Below are 13303 nucleotides of genomic sequence, written 5' to 3'. Positions count from 1 at the left end.
TTTGTACTTTGGCCTCCTCAGGTGAACTTGCATCCAGGGGCCGTACTCCGAATCCGTCTCGAGCTTGGAGCCTTCATCCGTGGAATTTTGATGATTTTGTAGGGGATATTCACTAGGAATATTCTTAGCAAGGTCCTCATCGGAGGATTGCTGCTTCATAGTGTTGACGCACCGATCAATTGTATGCCCAACCAAACCACATCCAAAGCAAAAGGTGATCCCTTCATATTGTACAGGTTGGTTGAAGGACCCCAAAGAGATGAATTGAGCTACGGGTTTGCTTATGTCCATTTGGACACAAATTCTAGCAAATCGTCCTCTCTCTGTAGAAGCAGTTTTGGCATCCACCTTTAGCAGTTTGCCAATCTGGTTGCCAATTTTCATGAGTATCTGCAGATCATAGTATTCGATGGGGAGGTGGGAGAGCCTAACCCAGACTGCTGCAGAAGAGGTTTTAGCTTCTTCTGGGTTAAAGTTTGGTTCCCAGAGGCGGATGGTGAGAAAGAAGCTATTGATAAACCAAGGACCTCCCGTTAGAACTCTGCTAAAGTCAGAGTGGTCTGAAAATCTGGTGATGAAAAAATCCCTACCCAAGTCAATGATCTCTAGATGTCCCTGGGGCTTCCAAATTTCACGGATTTTCTGATTAAAAAATTTGAAACCAAGAGATCTGCCAAAAGTTTTTACAATCAAAGCCTGTTTCCAAGGATCTCTGATTCTTTGGAAATCTGCCTCCGTAAGAGAATTTGAAGAATGAACTGCAGAGGTAGCCTGCCCATTGAAGTTAGGGGAGAATTCAATTCTCAAATTTTCAGGTAGAGGTCTGGAATCTTGATTTAGTGCGTCTTTGTAAGAGAGGCCAGGCCTACATGGAGAAGCACGAGGGATTTCAGCAGCCTCACACAATGTTTTTGAAATGTTTTCCTGTGGGGGGGTTGAGGGTAAGCAGTCACTGGAGGTTTTTTTAAGAGTAGGGGAAGTGGAAGGTCTGGAGCTTTGAAAAATGGAGACTGGGATACATGCCGGCGGTGAATGGGTTTGCATGTTGGCCGGCGGTGGCTTTTTTCACATCATTTCAAGTCACCTGTAAATAGAAAAATAAAATACTTGGCCTCATTATATGCGACGTTCGTTAATGAAATTGTCTGAGTTATTCTCAACGACGAACAATTAATTTTCTCTTTTTAGTTAAGGGGTAATAAGGGATTTGGTTCAATTACAACTGTGAGATCTAATTATTTTTATCTATTTCTTTTATTCGTTAATATTCGTATGTTTTCTGATTTAATTTCTCATTGTTATTTTATTGTTTGAATATCATGAGCATCCGATATTTAATCCAAGTTAACAATCTATTGTCAATTACGATAGTTAAATCCGTAATTGTTAAATTATATTAAAATAGTGATAACTAGCATGATTGGTTTCATGTTAGGGAAATATATGATCCAATTTAAATAAATCTTGGTAACGTGTTTATTGATTAGATTGGGGTTTTTCTAGTTTCTAATGCAATCAAGAAATTAGAATAGGGTTTTTCTAATTTCTAATTTAATTTCTCATTGTTGTTTTGTTACTTGAATATCATGGGCACCCAATATTTAATCCAACTTAACAATCTATTGTCAATTAAGACAGATAAATCCGTAATTGTTAAATTATCTTAAATTTGTGGTAACCAACATGATTGGTTTCATGTTAGAGAAACATATGATCTAATTTAAATAAATCTTGATAATGTGTTTATTGATTAAAACAGAATTTTTCTAGTTTCTAATACGATCAAGAAATTAAATTCTACGAGTGTATCTGAAGTTGTTTTTTGGTTAGGAAAATAGTTAACAGGTGTACCTTAACTATTAAGACGATAAAGAAAAATTGGTTGTCATCGCGTGTTTGTCAACTATAACCTGTATATTAACGAATATATGAAATAATTATTGCAATCAATGAGCAACCGTATGAACCACTTCCGAAATTATATCCTTGACTAGAGCTTGTTTGTTATTAATTTGAAATTAATTTGTTTCAGTTTAATTATTTTTATTTATGGTAATTATTTTTTTTAATTACAATTTTTTCTGAAACCCCCCATTTAATTCTTGTTTGGAAGAACATAAATCATCCCGTCTATGAGGAGACAAACCTACTCACCGCTACACTCAAATTTAAGTTTTTAGAGTAGAAATTTTAATTTTGGTGGGTTGATACCCATAAAAGTCCGTGTCCAAAATATTGAGAGGAAAAATGAATAATGACTTTTCATCATAAAATGGCAGTGAATACAAAATATTGAAGTGACATTACAATTTCTCCAAAGTGTAGAGCGTCGTTTCTGATTAGGACGAAAATCCATCCACCTCAAAAGTGGAAACATCTTTCAGCTGATCATGATCATGGGGCTGCGGGAGCTTCAAATCGGATGTAGTCGTACATGAATCCTCTAAACTGGTCGGAGTTTCTTGCTTGCGTTAGAAATATTGTGTTTTTCCCTTTGACAAGCAAATTGCTAGGTACACCAATGCTAAAGAGCCAATACAGGCCATGAGTCCCATGTCTGGCCACGGCATTATCCCTCCCAATTAGACCTCCCGTAAAGAGAGGAGCTGCATTTCTGTCGTTGAATCGGACCTAATTATCAACAGCAATCACGCAAAAGAATCAGCACCAATTTTAATTGCAAAACACAATAGAACTCATTTAAGCTTTTGCGGTGTCAAATTAAATTTTGGTAAATGTACGAGCGAATACCCTAAAATAGTTTTCAAGGAAACTAAAAAATTATATCAATAAATTAAGTGCACCATAGATTACCAAATTGTATTTAGAAAATCTCATCTAACCCATTATAATTTTTCTTTTTTCGTGTCAATATTTAATCAACCTACCGAAATCTCGATAATTCTCTAATTTGACGATTCTATGAATTTTCACTAACACTACGAGATGTATACGACTTAAATAGGGACAATTTTATCATGTCACCAAAACCATCCTCCTCTATCTCTTTTTCTCCCTCTAAACAGAAACAAATACTGAGAGAGAGAGAGCATTGTAGGAGCCTAGAGCTAATAGAAATTTAGTGGGCTAATTGAAACGAGAAAAATTTTAATAGGATGAGTTTGAATTTGAAAAAAAAAATTCCGTGACCTGGGAAAATGAAATTCGGGTGAAAGGCTAGTATAATTATTTGATCATGCTCGATTTCAATTGATGCTCAAATTGTGCTCGAAAATTTTGAAGCTTAGGGTTGTTTTCTCTATTTCCATTTTTTCCCTTTAAGCTCACACAAAAGCAATTTATTTTCGTTATACTTTGATCTTATTGGAAAACTAATCATGGCACTGAGAAATGGTAAGGGAAAAGAATGAAGGATAAAAGTCCATACTTGAAGCTCGGCAAAACTTGCGGATGCCAGTGCTAATTGGAGAGTGTAATTTCCAGAGGTAATCAAATTTTGGAGGTTAAACACAATTTGCCAGGTGGTTCCGATGCAAGTCTGTTTGTCCTTGCACCTAAAATTAATAATTACAGATTAAGTACGATTCTGGGTAATTAGTGGGATGAAATTAGTAAGCAGGCATGATAATTAAGTGGGAGTATACCTTTGAACTTGAGCATAGAACCAATCTTTCGTATGATTGCTGACTCCGACGGTGTACACCAAATCACTTGTAGGGTACAAGTCATTGTAACGCTTCCACAATCCGTACTGTCTAAATTTGTCATCGTATGTTCCGCTGTTGTGTGGGGGGGGGGGGGGGGGGGGGGGGAACCAATAGACGAAATATTTACATGCCAAGTTGAAATTAAAAAAAAATAAAAACCTTGTTTAGTAAATATTACAAATTAATTATAGTAATTATATCTAACCTTTCACCATCGCCGGTCGTAAATACGTGGACCTTTAAAGTTGGTTCCGGCTCGGGAACAAAGAATTCACCGGTTGTGCGGTCTGGCACACCTATCTCCCATAGTGTAGGTCCATTTCTCGGAGGCTTGTAGACCAAATTACCCAAATTAACGTTGGATCCTGTATTAACCATTCACTAACTAATAAGTAATAATTATCATAGGTCAGTATAACGAGTACCAATCTTCACCATTGTACAAGTGTTAAATTTTAAAAAAAATAAGCACATAATAAATGTGAAAGAGGATAATAATTATTATTACGTACATTTACATGATAGGTTAAGTGTGATTTCAGTTGCAGGGGAAGCAAGGATTGTCAAGGGGGCGAAGACTAAAATCTTTGAGTATCCATTATATTAACGAGTATCCATTAAATCTCTAATTATCATGTGAGGGTACATTAGTTGTTAATTATGTTGGTATTAGAAACTAGGAAGAAATTTACCTGGGGTTATGGTGACATCTTGGCTATGTTTGAAATCCCCTATAAATCCTGGTACCGATGCATACAAGCTATATTTCCCTGGTATGATTCCCTTGATTACGAAGTTCCCTTTAGCATCAGTTTTGGTCCAAAACTGATAGCCCTGAAAATATAACAAGATGAAGAGGTGTGGCTTATGATCAAGAAGAAACATGAAAGGGAGACATGACCTTATACCAATTTTGCCCTCTGATGTTTTAACTAATTTCCGGTTTCTTAATTACTTGCAACCTTTTTTAATTTGGACTATTTATGTCCTAAAATATATCTACAACACACGTCTGCTGTAGCATGAACAATTTGGGAGACTCAAAATGGCTGGACAATTTTTAAACTGCAATGGTAAGATATGAAATCTAAAAGAAAAATGGAGGTTAGTGAAATTATATATATATATATATTAGTATGGTATATAGAAATTTATAGCTAGGTATCTGTTGTGTATATAACCTTGCTTTCTCTTTGCCATGATCCTTCTGCTCCTGGTGCTGCTAATCCTACATAGGCGTTTATGCCTGGGACAGGGGCCTTATTCGTGAACCTAAATTAGTTCATCAAATAGTTAATAAATTGCCAACGAGCGAACTTATGAATCCTACAGAAGAGTAATTAAAATGGGAGGCGTATGACATACTTGTCAAGAACTTGCAATTGACCTCCAACTGTTCCTCTTTGATTGGGTTTAAAGAAATCCTTGGAACTTGGAAATGTGTATGGCCATGCTTCAACTTCTTTTAACATCTATAAATTAATTCGAGGCAAGAAAGGATAATATTACAGCCAAAATAATTGAATTAAATGTAGAAATATAGATATAATCAAATTGAATGTGAGCCAAAAAGATCATTACCCGTTGCTTTGCATCTTGCCAAAGTAGGGAAGGATTTTCCTTGGCTTTAACGTCTGAGTTAAGATACACAAAAACCGGCCCGAATACCTTTTTCCAGGTCTCTCCGCTTGCGAATTGCAACGCGAGCTCATCTCCCGCGTAGTGGGTACTTACAAACATCTGCAAATGGCTTTCATTCATTAGAAATACAGAAATTGGAAAAACTAATCTACATAATTTCATTAATTACGAGATGAAAACTCAAACACCAGCCTGATACTATAAATACTATAAATGCGGAGCGTGTTAATTTCATTTAAAAGTTTGTCAATTACTCTAAATTAAGATGTGTAGCCTTCCTATCATGTACTCTTTGAAATTTTTTAATAAACAGGTCGGAATGTATGTCTAATTCCCACCATTTCTCTCGAGTGATTTCCTTAAAGAAAAAAAACAGAGAAAGAAGAGAGAGAGGTTATTTATCTATTTTTTTTATTTTTGTACCACAAATGCTACTATATATTTCTTTTTACATATCCTCACTCTTCTATGAACAAAATCTTAGGTTCCGTTTGATAAAACTGAATCTGAATTCTGAAATCTGAATACTGAAACAATTAATTTGCTGAATTTTAAGCACTGAAAAAAATATATGAATGTCTGAATTTTAATGCTAAACCTATTTATACTGTTTGATAAATATTTATAGTTGAATGCTTAATAAGTTTAATTTGGCAATTTTGCTCTTATATCCTTTCATTCAAAAAAGAAATAGAATCTATGATTTAATTAGTTTAAATTTGTTTGGTATGAAAATGACAATATTTATTTTTAAATCAAATTAATATAAAAGATGAAATATATTATATGAGGAGTATGGAGAAGATGTAAAAGTCATTAAAAATGGAGAAAAGAGAAACTAAAAATCGTTAGATAGAGAATATTAGGTTGTTTAATTAGATAAGAATTTTGAACATAATTAACAAACAAGGATAAATTTAGTAGATAAGATAAGGTAGTTGAAGTAATTCTATTGATTCTTATCAGAATTAAGCATTCAGTTAGGATTCTTGTGCTGAAAAAATACACACAGGTTCAGCACTGCTTAACAAGTTCAGCAAATAGATTTTCATTTATTAAACACTCAAAACATCTGAATGTCTGAAACAATTTAGATTCAGCACTTTTTTATGTTATCAAACAGACCCTTATGCTCTCGTGTAATCATTTTTTTTTCTTATAAGATTACCTATAATCCACAACTGTGAGACTAATACAAGAAATTATAAATAATTCAAACTCAACTGATCCCCACAATTTGTGGGACAAATAGTTACACAAAATGAAGATTATGTTTATTGGTCGGAGAATATGTTTAATTAGAAATTTAGTGATCATTTAAAAAAAAAAAAAAAAAGGCAATAATTGCTTACATTGAGGACGGTGGGACCAACATGGGTTGTAAGATCTTGCTTGAAGGGCCCGCCATTACGGAACTCGTTACTAGGTGTAATCATCCAAAACCCAATGGTTGGGTCACTGCATACCCACCCGTAAACTCGGTTGTCAAAGTTGTCACCCGCATAGAAGTACTTGTCATCAACCTTTGTTCACGTTCCAGCATTGCATGTGGCAATAATTCGTAACCAAATTAAATCAGAAAAAATCTCCATTTCCCAAAGCCAATGAAGACATTAAAAGAAATCAACTCGTAAAAATTTTAAATTCATTTTGTGCAAATATGAATAGATTAATGGACTCAAAAATTAAGAAAGAAAAAGAATTTTTGGATCAGTGGATTTGAGCAAGGAGAAAGATGGTTAAGTAATTACCTCTCCTTTGAATATGGGATCAACTGGTTTTGTTAACAGAACGGCTTCAGGAAAATCAAGCACCTGACCTGTCTGACGGTCCACAGGCTGTGGCATCAATCTTTGCTTGACATCGGATACAGCCATGTAGTGAAACCTATGCATCCGGGTCCAAGTATTAGTACGAGTTTTCAAGTAAGAAATATGTGTATTGATTCACAACAATATATATATATATATATACAATGAGGAAGTCATCTGGATGGTATTCACAGCCAATTCAAAGATGTGATTTCTTGATATATACATGAAGATATAGGAGAGCCAAAATGTTGGTGAAGACGAGATCCTTTATATCTTTCTTCAGAAAAAGATAAATTTACTTCAGAAAATAGATTGATATCTTTGTTGTTTTAAAACCCACCAGTATTTGAGTCTAGTTTTAGATACTGTCAAGGATTTGCTGAATGGATCTTTCCTAGTTAACTCCTAATAAATCTGCAAAAATAAATTATTATTATTACCGACTGATTATTTATTACAAAGGGTTATAGAACGAATTAGATTGTTAACTGGCCTTCACAGGTGAATAGGAATAGACGAGAAGATTAAGAAAGTAAATAATGCCACTTTTTTTCTTTTTTTGACAGACTTTTGCTGGTCTGTGTCAAATAGTTCTCTTGGTTTGGTTATACAATGTGTCAACAGTTTGGCTAATTGGTGTTTACTGCACACTCAATGAGAGGAGTTTTAAGTGTTAGATTTTTAATTTGAGGTGCAATAATTGTGAGTGTGTATTTATATGGTAATTCAAATGTGATTTACGTGTTGTAGCGAGTATGTAATGGGCACCCGTTAAAAGAATCCATGTGTTAATATAACTTCCCTCCATTAGCTAATAATGCCTAAGTTCCCAGAACATGACTAAATCAATCACCAATTTCATGTGAAAATTGCTAAAATTGTAAACAAGAAGATGATGATAACAGGAAGTTTCAAGGGGAGTACTTGTCATGCTGAAGCTTAAATACAACTCTTGCTTCTGGGATGTCCAGATCAGGCATTCCAGGTGCATGTTCAAGCACGGCATAGGTGTAAAATCCTGCCGATCCCCGCAGCATAACGAACCTGCTCAACAATTCAAGAAGAATTAAAGATCAAGTTCTATTTGTTTCACTGTTTTCTCTTCTTCTTGACGTTGTATATACGTGCGCTTCCAGAAGTTTATTCCTGAACCAAAACAATGCAAAAAGGAAATCAATCCGTTTATAGATTTACCTTTTGTCTACATTCAAGGGAACGACCTTGCCATTGAGGGAAGCGTCCCATTTTTTGGTAAATGAGATCTCGACCTGATTCTCATTTTCCACTTCCACCTTATAACTCGCTCCTTTCAAGCTGCAAAATCATTCATTCCTTAACCAAATTTTTTCTTAAAAAACTAATCAAATATGACTATGAAAAAGGTAAACTGTAAACAACACTTACTAGTCCAGTGTCTTACTTTTGGTCCAAACGACATCCCAATACCTGTAATCCGACAATTTCATCCCAGAAGTTTACAATATATGCAAACAAAAAAAAAAATTGTTCACGACGATTGTGCTTACCCTCGATCATCGTCTTCGTTTCCAACTTCTAGTAAATTATCCAGCCCGTTATAGCTGATTTTTGTGACCAGGCCGTCCGGAGCTGACAATGTAACGTTGACGATGCCATTTTGCAATACCACCTGATAGATGCGTATATAAGTCAATTAACACCATGCATTGAATGCACAAAAATTAATATTAATGGCCATCTTAGAGAATAGAGAGTGCAATATTGAATCATGAATACAACCATAAACCTCCTTTTGTCCATTTGAACTTTAATCTTCCTCCGTTTCTTGTATTGCTATTGAGAATAGCTATTTATTGTGGGCTTTACATTTCTCCCAATTAAGATGAACACTTTTGACAAGTCTTAAAATTAAGGATACATGTTTTCAATGCATTGAAGGGTGTGTGTATGTGTGAAAAAAGAAGTGTGTTTTGAGTGCAAATTACTTGATGATCCTCAACCGACAACTTCACCCCCGGAGCTGAAGGCAAATTTGTTCCCATAACTGTCCCCTTTGCGTTCCTGCATTCATGAATTAAAGAAGCAATATGCATCATATTAAAACTGATATACATTGGCTAGTGATGTAGTAGACAAGAATTAATAAGATAATATTCGGTTACAAAACTGCCTGCCAGAAGGAAAGATTGAAAAACTAAAGCACAAGGAGGAAGGAAGTAGAAAACCTCTAAACTCACCCATTAAGGAAGAACATTATGTTGGCAACCACCGTCAGCCACCAGATTTTAGAGCTCCACTGCCTCCCACAGCCCATCCTTTTAGTTTTCTTTGGAGATTTTAGCAAATTCTAGTCACTATGTATAATAATCATTCATGCATATATGATAAAAAGTTGAGGGATATATGATAATCAATTATCATTCATGATGCGAAACTTGCAGTTTCAAGGTATCAACGACATAAAAATGTTGAGGGATAAAAAGTGCATTAAGCACCAAGTTCTATGAGATGATTTAGCTGTATATTTATAGACAGAATCATGAAGAACAACTACTTAATGGAGGAGAATGTATAATTGATCGAGGGGAACCCGAGAAAACCGATACAATTTCCTTAAGATAACATAATATGTTGCCTAGGGCTAGGATTAGGCCTTTTGGGCAATAGTTATGGTTATTACAAGACATATAGAAATAACCAATGTCACAAAAGAATAGGTACAAGTGAGGTTATTAAACAGTAGACTGCTGTTCAAATGCAATTCACGGAGACCATGGTCATCTCTGTTTAGACTTGGTGCAGCGCATATGTAGCTATGAATTTCTTCATCTTCGTCCAGTTTTTGTAAAATCTAAGTCCATTTAAAAGTATGTAAAATGTGCATAAATTCCTTGACCTGGGGGAAAAATTTGAGGATGCGGGGTATTTTCTCTAGGTATGGATCAACATTTCCAAGTGAATAGAAAATTTTTTTTTTGGAGATCTCGTAAGACTTCCTTTGTCTCAATGTGAATGTCTCTTTTCTTTTGATCTCCCAAGTTAATTAACAATCGCTTCACTTAATTAAAACTTGTATTATAAGTTTATAACCACGCCATTTTGAATATTTTCATTAGTCAGAAATCAACATGGCTCTGTACATTCTCCTATTCTGGATTTTTAAAACTCAATCAATCATAAATAGCCAATTTATGTTCTGCTTGCTTCTATTTACGCCTTATTTATGAAAATATCAAATTTCTAAATCTTGTTTTTTAATTTTTAGTTAAGGTATTAAGGTGATGTTGAAAAAAAATGCATTAAGGTCAATTTGAAACAAAAAATTGCATTAAGATCAATTCGTAAATATCAATTAGTGCACATGATATTTTTCCTTTTCTAGTGACTTCCCAAGAAATTTTTTTTTTAAATTCAAATAGAAAACTTTAAGAAATTAACACCATACCACAAGATATTCCATGCCTCATATGCACCACATACGTCATACATTAGTATCAATCATTGATCATCAAACAGTAGTGATGGATTAAATATTGTCTGTTGCCTACCATACAAAGTATGATCTACCATCATTACTGGATAATAGATTATTAGTACCAGTGATGCACAAAACATCTAATATTTGTCCAGCTCAATAAGAGTAACACACATGCATATCTTAGGTCTTTCAATCATTGTTCAACTCAATAGATGTAACATTTGCAAGAAAAAATTTGCTTATCGATGCTAACAAAATGAGGGCCAATGTGCACAAATTAGAACGAATGTGGAAATTGTATCCAGTATAACAAGTAGTTTGTCTATGCACGTAACATAAATTATATCCTCACATAAAAGTATTCACACTAGAACTTTATCACAGCTGGATTTTCTCAAATAAAGTGTTGCCTTTGTCTGAAGCAATACAACCACGCCTTCCTTGGGAGTAAACAAACATCAGAAAAATGCCTTGAATGGAGGAAAAAAAAAAAAGGAAAAAGGTTTGACACCTCAAGTACAATATACCTCTAGTGCCTCTTATCAATTTAAGAGCCAATGAGCATTCTTAGCCATTTTAGATCACTTCCTATTGACTAAAAGCTCGAATTCAATTGGAATTGCGTCCCGTGCATCGCTCAGCAAGGGTTAGACTTGATCAATATTTAGTAGCTAAGATTGTAGCACTTTTTAAATAGAATTCCATTCAAACAACCCCCAAAAAAAAGTGTATCAATTGAACTTGTAAAATAACCAGATGAAATATGGATTTTTCTAACAGGCACTCATTGGATACTCGTTAACACACCTAAAATTCACTTAACCTATGTATATAACACACTAACAATTATTATTCTCTCGTACATTTGTATACTTTCTCTATTTAATCTTCCTTATCCTCTCTTATATTTATTCACTTTTCATAATTAATGTTATATTTTTAAAAATATAGCACTTAAAATATATCTTAATGAGTGTCCAATAAACACTCCTTCGATCAAATGAATATATTTAACATGGGGATTAAGACACATTGCATGTCATGATTCAAATGTCCACAATGAAGATAAAAGGCTTGACTCAAGTCACAACCAATGACCCAACGCCTTTTGTTCCTGTGATCAGAGTGGAAGCTCAGTGGTCCAACTTGAAAAAGCCCGCAGGGAAACTTTTCTTTTAGGACTAATAAATAGGACCCTGCTTATCACTAACGGGCCAGAAAGGATACAATAAAGTCTGACCCAGTAGTTTTGTTACTTTTCTGTGTTAAAATTGTAAAATGTATTATAAAAAAAGCAAATCTTATATACATCAATAGTGCATACACTATCACGGTTAATGCATAACACATAAGTAAAATTTAGATTTTAATTTTCAATTCAGATGAGTTGTCATGCATCCAATGGTAATAGTATATGCATACACTATCAGCGTATAAAATATAAATCCTTATAAAAATATAATTCTTAAGTACATTGTATTTTTACATTTTATAAGTTCAGAACTTTTAAAAAAAATTGAAATTTTGAAAGTTCATCTTGACTTATTTTATCGTTCAAAACTTAGTTGAAAACTTTTTTGTGAAATTTTATATAACATGGGGAAGGTAATATTCTCAGTTCACACAACCATATACGTTGCACGTGCCAAATTCAGCTCGAAATTGGACTCCCCAACCTAATTATACCTGATTGAGAAATTTATAATAACATAGGAAGTGAATCGATTCAATTAGACATTCAAGGGGATAATATGAGAAGGAGACATTTTAGAAGGGGGTTTATTGGAATTAACTCAAAAACATTAACAAATTATTAAATTCTCCCATCAATAATTGTTGAGCAGCAGTTAGACTATACTCATAGAATGGTAGAATTGTCTCCATTTCAAAGTAGATGTCCTATTTCAATTGTATATCTTTCCAAATTAGACACAGTGTTGTTCTTAATTAGAAGTAGTATCTGTCTTCAGAGTACACTTTATTTTTTTTCAAGCAGAATCAAATTTGTGAAAATGTACTGTGCTACTTGTCCGAAAACGTTGTTGTTTTTTCCAAAGTTCATAGTTTAATAATATTCCTGGCAGGTCACAAATGAAAATTTGAAAGCAGGCTAGAACAACAATGTCAAACAACACATACCAACAGGGAATAGGGTCCCAGGATTCAGATAACATGTCAATGAGAGGAACAAAACAACCACTCAAGTTTGCTGTAAATGATGCTGATTGCAGAGTGCTGTCCTGCGGTCGTCCAGTAAAAGAGAATCGACTCATCATCTTTGCTAGTTGATAACCAGGCTCTACCTCTGTCCCAGCAGACGAAATAGCTGACCTCTGTTTCTAGAATTTGCTTAAAACATGCTTCAACTTAAATGGAAAGGCACAGAAAACGCCAAGTATGAAATCGAGTGGCCAGGAAATTCAACCAGGTTCCTGCGAAAGCATATTCATGAAGAAAGAAAAGCTCAAGAAGAAACTTTTGTTCGAAAACTTCAATAATCAATCTCGTCGACCTATCTCTTTGTTTCAAACGTTCTCAGCCTAAATTAATTAAGCTAAGTTGTAGTAAAATTTCCATTAAGAAGATGCCAAATCAAACATATGTCGGCGCTTGTTGGTCAAAATTTATACTCCAATAGCCTGCATGATGTTTGTGCCCAATTTAACAAATATACTGCATGTTGAGTGCACGCATACTTGCTTTCGTGGTATATATTAGTGCTA

General features: G+C 34.3%; 1 protein-coding gene across 1 annotated transcript; it reads right to left on the bottom strand.

The window, feature by feature from the left end:
- Window positions 1–2235: 2235 nt before the first annotated feature.
- Window positions 2236–13150, bottom strand: LOC113700950 (uncharacterized). Its single transcript, XM_027221378.2, has 17 exons — window positions 12720–13150; window positions 9340–9428; window positions 9088–9163; window positions 8650–8771; window positions 8528–8569; window positions 8318–8437; window positions 8048–8167; window positions 7061–7196; window positions 6662–6832; window positions 5250–5408; window positions 5034–5140; window positions 4850–4940; window positions 4361–4502; window positions 3874–4033; window positions 3606–3740; window positions 3389–3515; window positions 2236–2631 (listed from the first exon to the last, which is right to left on the bottom strand). Exons 2-17 carry the CDS (start codon window positions 9414–9416, stop codon window positions 2395–2397), a joined length of 2022 nt encoding a protein of 673 aa, XP_027077179.2. The 5' UTR covers window positions 9417–9428; window positions 12720–13150; the 3' UTR covers window positions 2236–2394.
- Window positions 13151–13303: the final 153 nt, after the last annotated feature.

The sequence above is a fragment of the Coffea arabica genome, chromosome 7e (genome assembly GCF_036785885.1).
Source record: "Coffea arabica cultivar ET-39 chromosome 7e, Coffea Arabica ET-39 HiFi, whole genome shotgun sequence".
Taxonomy (NCBI): domain Eukaryota; kingdom Viridiplantae; phylum Streptophyta; class Magnoliopsida; order Gentianales; family Rubiaceae; genus Coffea; species Coffea arabica.
The sequence above is the reverse complement of the archived record's forward strand: the minus strand, read 5'-3'. Positions and strand labels throughout refer to the sequence as shown.

What these genes read in the sequence shown, in the direction of transcription:
- LOC113700950 (XM_027221378.2), bottom strand. Translation starts at nt 9,416, where the DNA reads ATGGGCTGTGGGAGGCAGTGGAGCTCTAAAATCTGGTGGCTGACGGTG. An exon ending in CATGGCAAAGAGAAAGCAAG is followed by an intron (nt 4,503 to 4,849) that starts GTTATATACACA and finishes TTATATTTTCAG; the next exon opens with GGCTATCAGTTTTGGACCAA. An exon ending in CAAGTTTTGCCGAGCTTCAA is followed by an intron (nt 2,632 to 3,388) that starts GTATGGACTTTT and finishes GTTGATAATTAG; the next exon opens with GTCCGATTCAACGACAGAAA.